This window comes from Sinocyclocheilus grahami, unplaced genomic scaffold (assembly GCF_001515645.1).
Source record: "Sinocyclocheilus grahami isolate Dianchi unplaced genomic scaffold, SAMN03320097.WGS_v1.1 scaffold457.1, whole genome shotgun sequence".
NCBI classification, from domain to species: domain Eukaryota; kingdom Metazoa; phylum Chordata; class Actinopteri; order Cypriniformes; family Cyprinidae; genus Sinocyclocheilus; species Sinocyclocheilus grahami.
Window position 1 is genome coordinate 817,732 of NW_015505636.1, and position 19,844 is coordinate 837,575.

Consider the following 19,844-nt stretch of genomic DNA (forward strand, 5'->3'; position numbering starts at 1 on the left):
AGAAATATTTACCACACGGGTCCTTAAACACCCACACAAACATCTTCTAAAGTGCTGCCTATAAGTGCCTGAAGTGTCATATGCATGTGTGGGGAAGTTAATTAGCAGCAAGGAGCAGAACTAAGTTCAAAGGGTCAAACCAGCGACAGAAATGAGCCCAAGGCTTTGCAAGGGCCACGATGTTTTCATACCATTTAACAGGAAACACATTATAAGCCGATTGATAGTAATTGAATCTCATAATGGGAAAGACGACAAACTCTGAAACTGTTCCAGTGCCTTCATATTGACCCCTGGTCTCTCGAGGGGTGTGTGACCATGTTGGAGTGTGATTTCTGTCAGGTCTGGGCGGTTGAGGGGGGACTCTCAGATGACAGAGTTCTGCCCCTCCCCCAAGTGAAACGCAAATGAAAAGGAATGCAGAGATAAAAAAGCTTGTGTTCCCAGATAAGGGGACAGAAGAAAGGAGTAGGCGAATGCTAAAAGAGCACTCTTGGGGAGATGAGAGGCGCTGATGGCAGTGTTGGTGGTAGGAGATCATAGCAGGTTCCTCTCATCAGCCCAGGCCTGTGTTTGATACTGGGTCTTTGTCGCTCTTTCAGCTGTGTATTGTTGGGAGGTGTAATCCCAGGCGGATTACAAAGGCAAGATCCTTTCATATGGCTGTGCCCAGCAGGCAGGAGGCAGTGCTCATGCTGGAGTGGAGGGCCACGCTCATTCCTCTATACCTTCACAACGGGGCCATAGCTGCAGGGACAGTGACGCAGGGGTCATTCGGTCATGTCCTCTCCTTGGAATTCTGCTCCCCCTTTTCCATTCAGATCATTTCCTTTCATGAACTCCCTCCACCCTGTACCTGTGCACAATGCCTTACACCTAACATACTGCACAATCACAAAATACTGAATATGAGCTCTAATATTTAGAGCCACATTGAAGTAAATCTTCCACAATGTTTTTTCTCTCTATATATAATCATTGACATTGTACAGCAGATTTGGCTTTGAACAAACTCCAAAGTATTAAATACACAACTCTCCTGTGTGTGCCATTGGAAAAAATTATACCAAAAATTGTGTGGCTTGTTTGTATTATTAATAACTTTACTTTTCCAAACTGCTGGATGGATGATAAAAGGCGGGAAAAATAGTCTTATACTGAAGGATCGACTCGACTAGAATACAGTGAGCTTATAGTGAGCTCTTTTCAACTGGCCAGAAAGCGAACGTCAAGAAATGCCACAGCAACCACACAGCAAAGCTCTGGAAATGAACCACAACGCCCTACAATTGTGGCAACAACTTTTGCATAGGCAATCATCATTTAAAAAAAAATGTAGTAGGCTATTACATTTGGTCTTCAAGGCAAGGCTTATGTTAGTGTATGTGTAATGTATAAAGGTCTCTAGGGTAAAAGATTAATTTGATTTGTTTTTTTTCTCCGAATACATTAAATAGCATGAAAATGCACCATAGTACTTTCCTAAACACTTATTTGTCGCTATGCACTGCAAAATGAACCATAAAGTCATCACGTGCAATGATGATTTTTATTAAATTAGATCTAACATGTAATAATTTTTTGATTGCACAATTGTTTAGCTAATGAGAATTCCTCAAATTGTCATATATATTTTGAGCTAAAAAAAAAAACCTGTTTATGATTTTTATATTTGGGCCAAAAGCCCCCTTGTTAAAGAAGCCTTCTTAAAAAGCTTTTATAAATTCTTTAAAAATAATTTTCTTCTTTTTATAATTATTTTTCTCTTTAATTTTTTATTTTTATTACACATATGTGTGTGTGTGTGTAAATATATATATATATATATATATATATATATATATATATATATATATATATATATATATAGTGTATATATATATATATATATTCCCCTAAATATAATAGCCTACCCTAAACTAAATTGTCCTTGCTCTGATTAAATTCAGTTATTAATGTAATAACTTTAATGTAAAGACTGAGATTGTGCTGCCCCTATGTGATGCAGTCCTTTGTTTTTCACATGCATTCAGAGCTCTCTTAGCATCAAACTGCTGATTCAGAATTTTGCAAACAATTGTGAAAGGTAAGCAAAAGCTTTGTGATATGATGCAAATGAATCAGAGAGACTGCACTGCATGAACAAAAGTCATTCGACTGAAGTGTAGGGCAGAAAGGGGTTTGTTACAAGACAATATATATCAACAGTTTTACCAATAAAAATGAGCTACAAGGGTAAATCTGATTATCGCAATAAAATCATGCAAAATTTTAAATGTTCGGGAGAGTGGGTTAAGTTGACCCACCCCCTATATCTTGGCAACTTTTTGGAACCACCCTCATTTCTGCCAGACTGTGAAAAGGAGAAACATGTGGGAGGAGTGAAAGGCACCCATTTACTGTTTAAATGTTTTGGGCTTTTAAAGAAAAATTTTAAAGCTATTTCAAAGCAAATTTATCAAGGACTAAAAATATTTATGATGCATATAGTTGATTTAGCAACATAGAAAACCATGCAAAACATTTAGCTCAATATTAGCCTGAATTAGTAAGCTAGCTAGTCCCCCCCCCCCAAAAAAAATGATGGGGATGGGGCAGAGTGAGCCAAATGCTGTGGGGTAAATTGAGTCAGCATTTTAACTTACCCCACCATAAGGCACTGATGTTATGTTAAACCTCTAACGTATAAACTGGTATTTTAATATGATATTATGCAAGTGGTTTAGTTTATCATATATATATATATATATATACATGTTGTTTGTAGTTTATTTATACATATAATCAGATATATCTTTCCACCTGTAGTCCCTAATGGATTTTTAGACATTGCAGAAAAGCTACCATGCCAAGAATCTTTTGATTAAAAAGCTTATTAGTTTCAGTGATATTTAGTGTTGTCAAATGATTAATCGCAATTAATCACATCCAAATTAAAAGTTTTTGTTTACGTAATATATGTGTGTGTACTGTGTATATTTATTATGTATATATAAATACACACTCATACAGTATATATTTGGAAAATATTTACATGTATTTATTCATGTAATCATAATTTATATTATATATTAATATATTTAATATATAAACATAACATATTTCTCTTAAATATATACATGCATGTGTCTGTATTTATATAATAAATATACACAGTACACACACATAGCCTATTACATAAACAAAAACTTTTATTTTGGATGCAATTAATCGCGATTAATTGCTTGACAACACTATAGTGACATTTATTTTTTCAATCTTATTCAGTTTTTATTTAATTTTTCTCAACAAACTCTCTGCTTAATCTGTTTTTGGGAAGGTTACAATTTTGGTGTTCAACGTTGTTTGTTTTAGAAATGCGTACAATTACAAAGATTGAAATTTAAGCATCATTTGGTCGGTTTTATGTTGTTTAAGTTAGCTTTAGGAAAAGAAATTGGCTATGACTGTTTGTTAAAGGAAATATTCTTAAATTAGTTTTTAGAAGACGTAAATTCTCTTTAGACTGAATAGATTCAATCAGATGGTCAGTTTACACCCAGATGGTGCATCTTACCCACTTACTCAGGTCAATTTACCTTTAACCTGGAGCAAATTGAGCCACGGGAACAATATTTTAGAACCCTTCATTAGAACCCCTCATAGATACATTTTGATCATTTAAAATGATAGGAAACATCCTGAAATTACTTTAGACACTTTCATTGCTCCTGCCTCATTTTCCCTTATCACATAAATAAAAAATTGCTCATCTTACCCCACTCTCCCCTAAATGTTTTTCTCAGTGTCATGGTGCACCTCGGTAGCGAGATAGATTAGTGACAACAGCACTGTCTCTTTGATAGCTTACTAGTTCATTCAGACTAGTTCAGGACGAGTAACGTTAGGTAGATTTCTGTACTTTAATGTTGCTCACAAATATAAACACTACCGGTCGCCCTGGGGCTGCAGTTGTGTTGGGATGGGAAGTCGTAAACATTAGCATAAAATGCTAATATAAAATAGACTCACCAACCCGCACAAACACAACGATCATTTAAACAAACTGACCATAGGCCTTTACCTTCTGTAAACATTTTGAGTCTTTCAACGTGGAGAAGACATGGCAATTTACTTGCACATTAGACCGCTGGGGGTGTAGTCATGATCGATGGTCATGATATGAGAAAGTGGTTAGGGCAAACAATGAGATTAAAAACGAGGTGCAGCGGTTTGATCTCGCCCCGGCGCTGTTAAATCGTTGCAAATGAAAACAGCAATTCAGCCCATTGAAAACGGTATAGGCTAAACTGTATTTTAACCAGGTGGGTGGTGTAAAAATTAAAATGGCGGCAAAGACACATTCAGTAGTAATATTTTAAAATTAATTTTACAGACTCAAGTCACTGTGTCACAAAGTAGTTCGCCTAGCCTACATCTCTTAGGACATGTTTCATTTTCACAACAATGTGCTTTGCACTTCCTTTATCTTTCTGCTAATCGATATACCACATGAGTTATTGGTCAGATTTTTCTCTTTCCACATATTAACATAGGCCTATTACATTTTACTGTTAGTTTTTACTTACTTTTTTTGTGTCTTACGTACAGACTAATGTAGCATAGTTTACTGAGGTTGTTTTCTATCTTTTTTTTTGTCAGACTGTGAGCTGTTTGTTTTTGAGATACTCCAGGATGAGAATCTCAGTAATCCTGCTGGAGAGGCCAGGGAAATTCTCCTAAGAAATTTTCATGTCATCCAAAAGAGGTGAGGGATATCACAATATGTTTTATTCATGCGTAGCTATTAGAGCGGACACGTACTCGCTCCTCCTTGTTTGTGCTGCACATTGAAAACCACAAAAAGTTAATTTATAGAAGCAAATTATTTGCAGCTTGAGAATATGTGCTCCCAACTGAGCTACAAATGAAACACAACAGTTAAATAGACAGGAAGCAAATGGCACAGTTCTTCTATATTTGTCTTTTCACAAGCAAGGAGTACAATTACAGCGCTTACCCACTGGAGTGGCTTTGTGGTTTGCTGTGCTGGAACAAGGTGTTGCAAAGAGAACAAGCGTACTTTTTTTTTCTTCAGCACTGGCTTACATGAATACTTAGCTGTCAATGCATAATTTGCAGATGCTGCAATGCACTGCTTTAGAGATGCATGTGTTTATACAGATACTCATCCTGCTATCAATCTAACGCCTCTTCGATTCTTTCAGAATTTGTCGTACGGCTCTCATTGCAGATCTGAAATGTTTATCTAGTCTAAGAAAGATAGTGGAACAATACAAACCATTTGATGAGCCTCAGTTATATCTGATTATAAGCCTTATACAATAATCCTGTTTATTTACATTTTTTAACATTGTGAAGTCCATTTGTTTAGAAGGTTATTTTATCCTTTACAACATGTTCTTCTCTAAAAGCATTTTTAAATCCTCTCTTTTGCAGACACCCACAAGAATTCCCCCACAGATGTAAGTGAACAGCTGTTTCATGATTCTAATTAATTGCTCACCGAGATTTCCGTTCAGAGCAACACTTGTTCTATAGAAAACAAGTCGGTTTCACAAATGATTCGATTTTCCTCCCACAGCATTTTCATTTCATGAATATCTGTCGAATTAACTCAACAAAGTTTCTACTTATATGAAGTTCTTGATTTAATTAATACATTTTTTGTCCTAGTTGAATCCAATCTTGAGGACAGTTCAGATGACAACCACAGCTCCAGTCTGGGACGCTCTGCCCCCTCGGATGATATGTCAGTGGCCTCTGACTACCAAGAGGAAGGTGCTCCTGAACGTGAGTTCAAGCCCCTCTTTGTGCAGATGAGTGTTTACTCGAATGTCTAATGCATGTAAGCTGTGATAAGCTGAGACAGGAAACTTGTCTAAAGCATCTTTAGCACATTTCTTGTTGTGGGGGTTTGACTGGTAGTGATGAAATACCCCAGTGGAGGTGTTTGGTAACAGATCACCCTCTAGTGGATTCCCACAACTCTGCTGCTGGCATTGAGGAGTGTGTGGAGGAGGAATGGGAGGGTGGTCTTTACCCTCCAAGAGATGAAGCTCTCCCTCTAGTGGCAGGCAAGCGGGATGTTTGGTCATATGTCCTGAGGTTCTTGGGGTTAAACTGTGGCATGTTTGACTGTGTTTAACAATGGTGTCAAAATGTTAGCTTTCTTGTCCTTCTGACACCAAGTATATTTACACTTGTATAGCCTACTACAATTTGGAAAACGCAAACTGCTATGTAATTCAAAGTTTAAAGAGAGAAAAACAGGATGTACTGCAGACTGAAAATAGCCCATCAAAATCATGTGTTTTGTGTTTGCTGATTGTTTTTTATTTTTTTACTAACGTGGGCAGTTTGCTGTTGCTTTGGGCCATGATCTGTGACTGATCATCCCCGGTTCCTCTGTAACCAGCTGGTCTTGAAACTCAACCCTGTACCTGAGGGGCGTTTTATCCATTTTCTCTTCTTTATCACTTATCATACAACTGACAATTTTCTCAGAGGGATCAAAAGCCTGCAGCTTTGCAGAAATAAGCGAAAAGAAAAGAGTGAAGGGACATTCAAGTCAATAGCATTGATCTCTATAGTGACCGGCTCAGAGACGATACTGTAATCCAATAAAAGGCAAAGAGAAATCAGAATCTCTCTCTTTTTTTTTTGTTGCTAGATTTTTACTTCATAGAACTATTTTCTTCTCTTAACAGTTTTCCAGATTGAACAGAAAAGAAAAATTTCAGGCTACACAATTGCCGTTTGTGAAAATCATAAATGATTGTTTTTATCTTGAATACGCCTTCTTGTTCACTGACACGAAACTTCTCACCACCCTGGTAAAAATGAATACTCCATCGTCCCATTTATTTTATATGTTGTTTGTAATTTAGCAACAAAAGGGGTCAAACCTGGATGTGCTCCTTTGATTCTCTTCTTTGCCGGAAAAGGCATATAAGTCAAAGAGGAGTAACTCGAAGAAAATTCGCATCATGTCGCTCTTTCAATAAAGATAATGACCAGCAAGGGCAAGTGCAGTTCAGGGTTCATGTTTAGTTCACCAGTTGGGAATCTCACCTCAAACCCAACAAGAGGACATTTGGAATTTGAGCGGGAGAGCGTTTCGGTGCATATGAAATTAGAGAGAGGAATATAATCATGAAGATTAAGATTAAAATGTGCACCCTTTTCAGCAATTCAGATTTAGTTTGTTTTCTCATTTGCCTTTTATTCAATAAGAATGCTCCATGCTGAGAGCCCCTTTTTGCTTAGCTCGAGTGAATGAAAAACAAAATGCATATGTGATATGAATGAGCCGGTGTCCTTGCATGCTGATATTTTCAAATTTACCCTATTGTAGCAGAGGGTAAATATAGTTCAGGCATTCAATTCTTGCACCGTTACTCGCTTCGTGAAGTCACATGCTCGCCTGTGTGAGGAAGGGACATTGACTGTGTCTGCTTGTGCTCTAACCTGACTGGAGGACGAGGCTGCAGTTGACTCGTTGATGGGAGGAGTCAGTGTTATTTCATTTAGCCAGCGCTGCCTCCCTGTCTCCAGAGGGAGGTTTGACACTAGATTTGTTATAGCTGACAGGAACAGATGGGCGCTCTATTGTCAGGGCCCCTGTCTGTATGGTAATGTGAACTGAGTTTCACCCGCAGACCGCACGGTTGACCCCACCGTGCCTGCAGCCTCGTCTGGATGACAGAAGCCCTGCAGCCGAGGATGGGAAGCCCAGGGCAGGAGGAGCCTCACAGTGGGGTGGATATTTTGCCAGGTCAAGTTTAGGAAATGCAAAAGTTGTAGAAAAAAAGAAACATTCTTATCACTCTGAATGGTTTGAGTAGTAGATATTTGCTTGGAATGATTGCTAAAATGATAAAAAAAAGATATAGATCGCACACAAGACTCAAATCCACCAATCATTTCAGTAATAACAAATAGAGCAGAAAAGGTGTATGGTTTGTCAGACTGACAGGAGTTTGTGTGTTTAAGAGGCTAATATCAATGCATGTCCTATCAAAGGCTGCACATGCTCTGGGCTCTTTGTGTGCACTGACTTGATTTATGTCCAGAAACAAAAGCCCCTCTCGTTCCTGTTATCTTACCCCACCAAAGCTTTACAGGCAAAGCTGGAGAAGCCAATCAGAAAGGCCAAGGATTCAGAGTTAAGTTGTTTCTTTATCGCAAATTAGATCATCAAGATGTAAATTAAATTTTTTTCTCAAGATCTTAGAGCCTCGTAATTAATGGTTGTGAAATTGATTGTTGTAATGAATCTCTGGAGAGTCCAAAAAGAGCTTGCATCAATGAAAAAGACATTTTAGCTTGGCAATTAAGCAACCCTTAGCAAACTATAGTGACCAAATCTCATTTTCGTCATCATCACAATTACTGTCAAGGATTTTCGGCAGAGCTCTGTCCTGCAGCCTCGGATTGTCATATTTATCCTAATGCAATGGCATGTGGAGGTGAAGTCATGTGATCATAAACACCTTACATGACCTCAGTGTTTGAGTCGCCGTTAGCTGGTACTCATCCATGCCTCTTAACTCTATACGTTTACTGTGAGTGCATGCTCACACTTTGAGTGTTTCTTCCTCCCTACAGTAAACTTTTGACCCCTAGGTCTTGTTCTGGTCAATTCGTGACCTGTCTGAACTCTGTAGGGCAACTGAGTCTACATTATTGACCTGTATGCCATAGCAACAGCATAGTTCAAATAAAGTTTCACTGACTGGGACAAGATTTGGATCTTGCCCCCCCCCCCAAAAGCATCCATCCATTCTAGTAATCATCCATTAATTTCCTCCAATCGCGATTAATATTCTGCTGCAGTTTTGTGAAAGAGTAAAGTATGAGGCATTGGCAGGCTTCATAGGGCACGTTAAATTACTTCGGCAAAGATGACACCATCTTTCCTCTGTGCTGTCATTTTCCCACCCTCTGTTTCCCTTTGCATTAATTAATTGAAATAGACACATATTAGACCCGAGCATCCTCAGTGCATCGCTGCTTCTGCCACACGGGTTCAAAAGTTCACTTCACTCTCAGAAGGCTACGATGCTGCAGAAAATGCTGATATTTGCTCTCGCTCCGTCTCTCGCTCATTTGTAATTTCACTGTTTCACCCAAACACGCTCTCACTTTTCCTCCAGCCCAGTATAGTGATCATTCGGAAGAGATTTTCAACTGTTAATGTCATATCATTGTCAGTCGCCCTATTCATTGTGCAATGATGAGTCAACAGAGCGTACATCACTATATTCATCATGCATATTCTTTCTTTCATTGGTTAGGAAAATATTGCTTCTGTGTTCGATATAGTATGTCTCGGTCTAGTAAAAGTTACCGTGGGTGAGGAGAGGAAGTCTTTCATGATTTGCAAAGGATGAAATAAGCAGAATAGGAAGTCACAACCTTGAGTGTCTAATCTTCTTTGCAGCCTGTCAGTATCGCAGACAAATGGCAAAACGATTCAATGCTGTGGGTTCAGCTAGAGGTTAGCCTTCCCAGGTACCTCCAGCTCTCCCTCTCTCTTTCTCTCTCTCCTCTCCCCCTTACCCATCTTGCAAATGAGAATTTGATTTTTCTCTCCACTGGATTCCATTTCTGGAGATTGATGAAGTTTCGATGCAAGGCCCAGGTGGCCTGATACTTTCATTGGGAAACAAATGAAAGCGTGTGTAGGTGTGTTCGCCTGTACACCCACAGGGAGGGAGTGCTGTTCAAATGTCTTCTATGTGTCTTTTTTAGTTTTAGCTAAATGCAGATTTGCTCTCGGCAACCGGTCTGTTGCATTCGTAATATTTACAAATGCCTGTGTTTTGCAAGGGCATTTGTGCAGTGTTTTTATGTTAGAAATGAACATTCACAGATTCTTTTTTTGTCTTTGTATTTGCTGACATAATCCATGTGACGTTTCTGACTCTTTGAGGTCTGTTCTACAGCAGCATTTGGAATGTTTTCACATCTTTAAACTGACCAGACGAACTGTTTTTCCATGAAATGTCTTTCTACCCTATGATTTGTCAGCCTGTGTAGGTATCATTTATCTGTCAAAAAATTGAAAATATTATGCTAATTGCCTAATTTACCATATGTTTTAAATTGAGTGTTGAAACATGTAATAATCATAAAAGAGTTTTCCCCCAGATGGTTCTGAATTTGAGTAAGGAGCTTCACGAGTGAGAGGCTATATTTAAGTTTGGGAGATTTCTGGTCTGGTAATGCACATTACTGCAGTGTGTGTGATAAAACACAACCATTGGTAACCACTGAACCAAATCATTTTCATGATGACTGGCAGGGCCATGATGTAACATATTCCAATGTACAGAAAAAATCCTCTTGATGTTATCACAAGATGAGGATTTTCCGTGAAGTGATTTTTTGTTACAACAATGCCTGGCTGCAGTCCATAAGCACCTTGAGCCAATAAAAACACTTCAAGTTAACTTATCCTGCTCTCCTAAATTTTATAGAGCAGCATAAGATGGAAAATTGTCTCCAGATTTGTGTTGTGTATATAATAAATTATTTCAAATAAAGCACAAGTTTTATTTTTATAAAGAGGACATTGCTCATATATGGCTGGATTAAGATTACAGATGTGTAACTGTTGGCTGTTGTAGTTCTATCATTTAACGCTTGAAGCCTTTGAACTTTCTATTTATTTACTCAAGGACACGCGCGGTGCTTCTGCCCTGTAGACCTGTTCTGCGCGTGCTCCACAAAGACGATATTTATAGGCAAATTACTATAAAGGTGTTTAGAAAGTATTTCGAATGTGAATTGTTCGTTTTGGTTATTGAATATTGTAAAATAAGAGAATCCCGAAATCATGTTAATATATAGCCTATAAATATATATATATTAGGGTGTAGCGTGTGTAGGTGTGTTCGCCTGTACACCCACAGGGAGGGAGTGCTGTTCAAATGTCTTCTATGTGTCTTTTTTAGTTTTAGCTAAATGCAGATTTGCTCTCGGCAACCGGTCTGTTGCATTCGTAATATTTACAAATGCATGTGTTTTGCAAGGGCATTTGTGCAGTGTTTTTATGTTAGAAATGAACATTCACAGATTCTTTTTTTGTCTTTGTATTTGCTGACATAATCCATTTGACGTTTCTGACTCTTTGAGGTCTGTTCTACAGCAGCATTTGGAATGTTTTCACATCTTTAAACTGACCAGACGAACTGTTTTTCCATGAAATGTCTTTCTACCCTATGATTTGTCAGCCTGTGTAGGTATCATTTATCTGTCAAAAAATTGAAAATATTATGCTAATTGCCTAATTTACCATATGTTTTAAATTGAGTGTTGAAACATGTAATAATCATAAAAGAGTTTTCCCCCAGATGGTTCTGAATTTGAGTAAGGAGCTTCACGAGTGAGAGGCTATATTTAAGTTTGGGAGATTTCTGGTCTGGTAATGCACATTACTGCAGTGTGTGTGATAAAACACAACCATTGGTAACCACTGAACCAAATCATTTTCATGATGACTGGCAGGGCCATGATGTAACATATTCCAATGTACAGAAAAAATCCTCTTGATGTTATCACAAGATGAGGATTTTCCGTGAAGTGATTTTTTGTTACAACAATGCCTGGCTGCAGTCCATAAGCACCTTGAGCCAATAAAAACACTTCAAGTTAACTTATCCTGCTCTCCTAAATTTTATAGAGCAGCATAAGATGGAAAATTGTCTCCAGATTTGTGTTGTGTATATAATAAATTATTTCAAATAAAGCACAAGTTTTATTTTTATAAAGAGGACATTGCTCATATATGGCTGGATTAAGATTACAGATGTGTAACTGTTGGCTGTTGTAGTTCTATCATTTAACGCTTGAAGCCTTTGAACTTTCTATTTATTTACTCAAGGACACGCGCGGTGCTTCTGCCCTGTAGACCTGTTCTGCGCGTGCTCCACAAAGACGATATTTATAGGCAAATTACTATAAAGGTGTTTAGAAAGTATTTCGAATGTGAATTGTTCGTTTTGGTTATTGAATATTGTAAAATAAGAGAATCCCGAAATCATGTTAATATATAGCCTATAAATATATATATATTAGGGTGTAAAAAGGAATACAGTAAACAACGCCACTGATGGATTTTTTTTAGAGACATCAATTCTTAATTCCAATGTGTAATATTTAGTCTATAATTTATAGCTTAATTTGGGCCCATAGGCTATATGTAGCTATTTATAAATGTATTGTTTAATCCGATTTACTGGTAGCCTACTGAAATAAAATATTTTGTGATGTCTTATTTTTGCATAGGTCGAATCATTCCCGGTGATTGAATTGAAAAATCACGATCTTGAGTTAACGAAGTTTATTGATTATATATGGTAGAATGAATGAATAAATAAAAAATACATTTAAATGTGAACGGTGTCTAGGCTATAATAGTTAGCCTATAGGCCTATTAGAAATCAATTCAAGCAGGTATTTGTTAAAACCTGAAAAAATCGAGATAGCCTTTCCTACAAGCCTAAATACACACTAAAATAAACATTTATGAGAAACAGAGACAACTTTTATTAGGATGTCATTTAATTAATTCGTTGTCATGTTCTGTTAGATGTTAGATTCTGTTTTTTTATACGTTTTATGTATGTATCATATATAGGCCTACTGAATTATTTTACAGTCAGTGTTGTCGAAGTTCAGTTTTCTTCAGAGAACGCCATTCACTTTCACTTAACACGCGCCCCCTGGTGGACTTTTTACATTTAGCTTTGACCATTTCCCTCAAACTAAAGCAATCCTACTGATATTTACACGTTTGATATAAACTAAACGACACTTTTAGGCGATCACTTAGTAGGCCTACTATCGAATTTCATGTTTGTTTGTTTTTCTGAATTGGAAATCTGATTATTTTCCCTCACTCATTCTCAGTTAAACAAAACAGACCCACAATAGCAGTTTTCTGGAGTTTATCAGACGGTCATAAATACCTGTGTGGGACACATGTATGTGAGCGTTAACAAACACGTCAAACTTTACGACCGTCCTGCATTCCTAATGTGATTGATGCTCGATATCATGAATCTTGATTTGCCGTCCGCAGGCAGTCGACACGTGTCCGCTGGCGTAGGCTATTTCATAGTACTTGTATCAAAACTGTTCAAAGCCCAAAAAACCTAACAAACAAGCAGATAAGAGACGTAAAACTGCGGAATTGTCCAATAGTATTCCTTTACTTTTATTATTTTTTATGCTTTTTTTTAAATATAGCCTATAGCCTATATTTACCGTCGAAGTGATCATCTGCACTCATATGCCTATATTAAATTCATTAAATCGATAGCTGCAATAGGGGGATTAGGACTATATTTTGTTTCAACGTTAGTGTCAAGTATCCTACAAGAAAACATGGATTTTTATTGTATTATTGTTATGCTACACAAATAATAGGCCCATTTCAATATTATTTGGCAAAAACCTAACAAACAAGCAGATAAGAGACGTAAAACTGCGGAATTGTCCAATAGTATTCCTTTACTTTTATTATTTTTGATGCTTTTTTTTTTTAAATATAGCCTATAGCCTATATTTACCGTCGAAGTGATCATCTGCACTCATATGCCTATATTAAATTCATTAAATCGATAGCTGCAATAGGGGGATTAGGACTATATTTTGTTTCAACGTTAGTGTCAAGTATCCTACAAGAAAACATGGATTTTTATTGTATTATTGTTATGCTACACAAATAATAGGCCCATTTCAATATTATTTGGCATATAAAATTGGAAACGAATGTAGAAAAAAAACAGATGAGCAATTCTAACAAAACAGGCAGTGTGTGTTAGTTGTGATAAATGTAATCCGTTGTTCCATTCTGTGCAGTCTTTGTGGGTCCAGTTGAAACAGACTGTAAAGTGTTACAAACCCCTCTGGTTAGCCATGATATTTATATATAGGCCTATTTTTTAAACACCTACATGAAAAGCTGTGTGTGTGATGTTATATTTTAAATGAAACCAAATGAACTGCTTATTAGATGATAAAAGTGGTTTAGCATCCATTAACATGATCCAATACAGTTACAAGGCAGAAGAAATTATACATGCTTACCTCTTTTTTGTCCTGCAAATCCCTTATGTTTGTAAAGACTTAGAAGGGTGGTGGTATATAATTTAGCCCTGTAGTAATTGGTTAAACTGATGTTTTTACAATTCATTCCGAAATGCAACACTCTGCAAGCCTTTTTTCTTCTCTTATAGGAATGTCTCAATTTCTCCCCACATTCAAAACATTTGCTTGTGACAGAGTGTCTTGTAAATGGATCCAAAATGATATTGAACAGCTAATAGAAACAGCAGCAGCAATGCAATGCTATATTTTAAAAGAATTAAATAAATGCCTGAATTATACACTCCAAAACATTTAATGCCACAATGTTGTCTAATGTAGGTAGTTTATTAAAAACATTTCATCTGCGTTTTTATCTTAATTTTGTTAGATGAAGATCTGTATATGCAGTCACTTTTACTTTCTTGTGTGAAATAAATGAACATCCTTTCATATTTTTTTCCTTTTTTTGTAGCTTTTATTAGAAAAAATAGGAACCTGCTCATAATTCTGGTTGAAATAAACACACACTCATTTTTATTGTATATTCATGTCTAGTTAGTTCATTTTTCTTTGTGAATTGGCTATAACCGACAGCACCAAATTCCAAGCTTTCTCATGCCTCAGCTCCACTAGTTTAAGTATATTTCCACATCTCGCCGAACTCATTTTTCTTCGCAGCCGTGTGTGATGATGACACTGCTTTCGAGTCATATCTCCTCTGGCTGTCGCACCCCAGTCCACCTCTCTGCCATCTCAGGATTATAGTATTTGCAGTTAAACTTTTGAATGGATGTCATAATATATGGGGGTAAAATTTATAGAGCTCTGGTCTCTCAACGGAGGACCCCCTTTGCTTTCCCTGCTCATTGTCAGACTATAAATTTTCCTCTTGTACGGTGCAGCTCGTCAGTAAAGGAACAATGTTGTGGCACTAAAGCATGCTAAATGGTTTCCCACATCATGTGTGAAGCCCACAATTGCGCCTTTAAACAGAGGCCGGCTAAAGGTCCATTCTGGAATCTTGTAAATAATAAGTAATACTGCAAAACTGTTCAGGGGCTGCATGATTTCAGGTCTCATGTTGTGAATAACAGATCCTTTTCATTCAAATCGAATCAGTTCTTGTTAAGGACAATTTAGAGAGGTGATGTTCAATTGAGCCATTCACCTAGGGATTTTTCTCTCTCAGTCTTTTGCTCCCCCTCCCTAATGCCTTTCCCTATTTTTTTCTCACCCTCCTAATGTTCGCTATGCGCAGGCATCGCACAGAGGCCACTGCCTTTGCCTTTAATGAGGAGAAATGTGTCAATTTGCTGTTCTCTGTGTGCAGTTTGCGTATTGGTGTGCAGTACAGGGGGGTTAAGGATGCACGGAGTGCTCCTTTTTTCTAATCAAGTGCTGTACAGGAGAGCGCAGTAATTCCAGTCTCTCCATCTCTCCCTGATCAGCATTCCTCCCCTGCCTCTCCCTTCAGCCCCCCAGGGACCCTCGTGCCTTCTGTTTCACCTCAACTCTGAGGTTCACGCCGAGGTCAGCCGTAGGCCCGTGCTTCCCGTGCACACGGTGCGTAACTGGAAGACATGGATTAGGGCATCGATCTGATGCAGATTTCTTGTACTGTTTTTATATTGTATATACAGGTATCTTCTTATCTTTTTGGCTTATTGCTTGATATAGGAATTTTTATTTATTTATCAGTGTTGTGTGTGTGTGTGTGTGTGTGTATGTTTAATATACATTCCAGTAACTTAATAAAACTCTTAAACATCCTCAAATTTAATATTAATTTTCATACTGTACTATATATTATTTTAATGGCAAAATTCAGTTGTAGCATTAAAATTATTAATTAAGATTGTAGTGTTTTATTTTACATTTATTTAGACAAATTAGAATATAATTTTAAAATAAGACAATTATCAGATATCAGCCATAACATCATAGTGTTTATCAGCTTATCTGTATTGAGAATTCAGTGTATCTATCTCTATTTGTAAAATGTGGTGCATTATAACGGAATGCTACAGTATGCAAATGTGATCACATGATCGGTTAGTAATCTTTCATGGACTGTTTTAATCAATATGTTAGTGGTCTTGACTTTTGTGTCCACAGTAAATCATTGTATTGTGTCGATGGTCGCATTCGGAAACGTCAAGGTACAGCTGAAATGCAGACAGGCAATCTTCCCTAGATATTTAATCATTTGATCAGTGCATTTTGATAATTACCAGTGTCATGAAGACATAAACAGAGAAGAGAAAAAAATCATGCACATAACCAAAAAATACAATATTTAATGTAACATTTTGATCAGGCATTTAAAAAAATTAAATGAAAACAAACTTAAATGTATAAATAAATCTACATTTTGCCGCATTTATGTCTTTGAAAGGTCTTTGCATCTGTCACTGCTGACTGTGCCCTGTCATTGACTCATAGCCACTCAACTGTGTTGCTATTTAATGGTGTTTTACATTAACTTCCTCGGCTCATTACAGCATCAATCAGATTTTTATAGCCAGATCACCTGCTGTGCTCATAACATCACCTGTGAGCGCAGTATTATGCATGTTTGTGAAGATGTTAAATGCGCACAGAGCCCAGCTTTATTATCCAATATGAACACCTGAAATGAGCTTATGACGAATGGTAATTAATTAAATAGTATATGAGGTTGTTTGTTCGCCACTCATTTGAGACCTGCTGCTCTCGCTGTCAAATTTTTCGATGTCATTGTTACAAAAGGGTTCTCTGCAGAACGAGTCTGTGAGGAGTAAACACAGCAGCCCATTGGTGGTGGCAGGCAGAGATAGGAGTAATGTGACCTGGAGCTGTGCCTACCTCTATGTTGCAGGAGGAGGGAGGCTGGGCCGGCCATATCTTGGTTCTCCTGTATCCCGCCGAGCCCCACTCGTGGCATCAGTCCCCGCTCTCTTGCTGCTGTGGCACTGATGAACGTCCCTCTGCGTGGCACGCTCGATGCCTCACTCCACCAATCTCGGCCTGCCACATCGCAGAGGCCATGCCATGCATCACCACAAAGCATCTAGCAGCCGTGGAGAGCGCCTGGGGGAGAGTCATTAGCTGTGTGTCGCTCCCTTTCTCCTCTCCCCACATCTCCACGTATTTGTGTGCTTCTTGTCATGAGTTACTGACAAAATCAAGCTTGGAATTGGACGGCTGCTTAGTGAAAACTGAACAAGTCCTCTGATGCATGATTTTTGATACATTTTGGTGCTCCATTTTTGTCTTTGAATACTTCAGAATAATTAATGTTGATAAAGAACAACATGAGAAAACAAAATAAATGAAGTCGGAAAAGGCCTAACAGCACAAAACCTCTGAGAACGATGGTGATGTAACACTCTGAAATATTCATAAACATCCACAGCACGTTTAAATGGAAATGATTGGCCTTATGCTAATTAAGGAGGGAGAATGCAAGGGGTGAGAGTTAAGAAACCTCACCGCTCTGAATAATTAAAAATGCAATTTATAGGTGAAATTAAAATCCTCAAGACCGGTGCCACGTGCATTTTTTTTATGTCACTTTATTAGATCTACAGAGGTAAATGATTTTGTTTATGATGGTTTCAAATGTGCATGTTTATAAAAACGTGTAGAATCTAAGGAAACTGACAATGTAAGAAACAGGCAGAAATGTAACAGTTCGAGCTCTTGATTTTTTTTCCATTGCCTTTTTGGCTGCTTTTTGTCCTCTGTGGCTTTAAATATATCAAGCTCTGATTGGTTTGAAGGAAATGACTGAAGTTAAATGTTGCATCTGTTCGCCCAATCAGAATCTTGGGTTTCCTTGGAGACAGTTCAGAATAGAAAAACATGCCATTTTTTTCTGTAGGTGAAATGTTTGGTTACACTGCTACCCTGTGGAAGAATCACGAATATAGTGACTGACCAGAAGCACGCCCACTGTTTGTTTGGTTTCCTCAGGAGGGCAGGTCGTAGTTTGTGAAGAACACAAATTCGCCATTCATTTTGCCATTGCTTAAGTCTCTGACCGCACCATGGGGTCAAACAGCAAGGCCTGAGGAAGAAGGTTGTCAGTAGGTGTGTGAAGATTAGAGAGACTGTTAATTGTACGCCATTCTCACATTTCTTCTGTTTATTCTGTTTCTTCTGAACTATTACCGGGGCTTGACCTTTTAGATAAATGAACAGAGGGGGATGTGGATGGATGAGGGGAGTAAAAGGTGTCGGGACGAAAGCGCACAAAGAGAAAAATGAACAGAGAAGTGGCTGGACCGAGGCCTCCGTTTTTTTCGATGATACATCAACTTACCCTTGACAAACAGTTGTATTTATGACGATGTAGATGTGGCCGTGTGTACGGAAAAGGCTCATGTGTGTTCGTGAATGTGAGTGAGGGTCAAAGGGCTTCTCTGCGAGATGGTCATCTGTCTGATAAACTGGACACATAACATGGCGGGCTACAGAGCTCGATGGTGATGTCACGCAGACTGGGAGCGTTTGATGAGCTGAGTCTTATTTATAGAGGCATTAGATTCTCCAAGCTGTTATATCCACCGCTCACATCACAGTTGCGCTTATCGTTGTTCTTTTGACCATTTTTTCCAGTGACAAGTTCAAGACAGCCCTCTGCACAGTTGACTGCATAACGCTGTCTGTTTTATGCATCGAATGGCAGCCTTAGCTCAAAGAGAAGAGATGCCACAGAGATTACGTCGACATTAGCTTGCAGGGAAGGAAGCATCTGCTCGTGTCTAAATGAGTTTTAAATAAGCCTGGTAGCGTGCCCAGAGGCCCACCTGTCGCCTACGCTCCCTTTTAGCTCTTGAGGTTTGAAGTTGATGAAAGCCGGATCGAGAGGGTGAGCATTTGTGTCTCGTTTCCCTGTATGCAGCAAATTGTTCGCCTGCGCTGCCACTCTCAAATGCCCTAGAAAACATGCTAAAAATAGGCGCGTGGGTGCAGATTAAAGTGCAGCAAGCCCTGCACGAGATTTTGATATATTCTTATTACAGTTGTCATCATATCAGCTGTGCCATCAGGGGCCCGGGACAGTTTTTTAATGGGTGGGCCGGGCCCCCGCTTCCCTAAACCTGGAGGTTATACCGCCTTATGATGACAGGAAAAAATTGTAATTTTAGCAGTGCAAAAGCTCAATGGTACACCTTTGTACATCATCTACACCTAAATATAAATATTTATCATTTATAGGAACTGTTACATTTACAAATCTCTCTCTCTCTCTCTCTGTGTGTATGTGTATGTGACCCTGGACCACAAAACCAGTTATAAGGGTCAATTTTTTTAAATGGACATTTATACATAATCTGAAAGCCAAATAATGAAGCTTTCCATTGATGTATGGTTTGCTAGGATAGGAAAATATTTGTCTGAGATACAACTAGCCTATTTGAAAATCTGGAATCTGAGGGTGCAAGAAAATTTAAATATTGAGAAAATCGCATTTAAAGTTGTCCAAATGAAGTTCTTAGCAATGCATATTACGTTTTAAATTGAATTATTGATATATTTACAGTAGGAAATACAAAATATCTTCATGGAACATGATCTTTACTTAATATCCTAATGATTTTTGGCATAAAAGGAAAAACGATAATTTTGACCCATACAATGTATTCTTGACTACAAATATACCCATGCTACTTATGACTGGTTTTGTGGTCCAGGGTCAAAAAAAAAATATAATCCTCATCTAAAATATATTTAAAGTCTGGTGTCCCTCAGGGCTCGAT

At 37.9% G+C, this 19,844-nt stretch overlaps 1 protein-coding gene across 1 annotated transcript in view; it reads left to right on the forward strand.

The window, feature by feature from the left end:
* The first annotated feature begins 2,589 nt into the window (after positions 1-2,589).
* skap1 (src kinase associated phosphoprotein 1) overlaps positions 2,590-19,844 on the forward strand; it is a 41,174-nt gene continuing 23,919 nt past the window's right edge. The window contains exons 1-4 of the mRNA XM_016234703.1: positions 2,590-2,599; positions 4,642-4,747; positions 5,440-5,465; positions 5,677-5,793. Coding sequence (XP_016090189.1) covers positions 2,590-2,599; positions 4,642-4,747; positions 5,440-5,465; positions 5,677-5,793 — 259 coding nt within the window. The remainder of the gene's footprint in view (positions 2,600-4,641; positions 4,748-5,439; positions 5,466-5,676; positions 5,794-19,844) is intronic.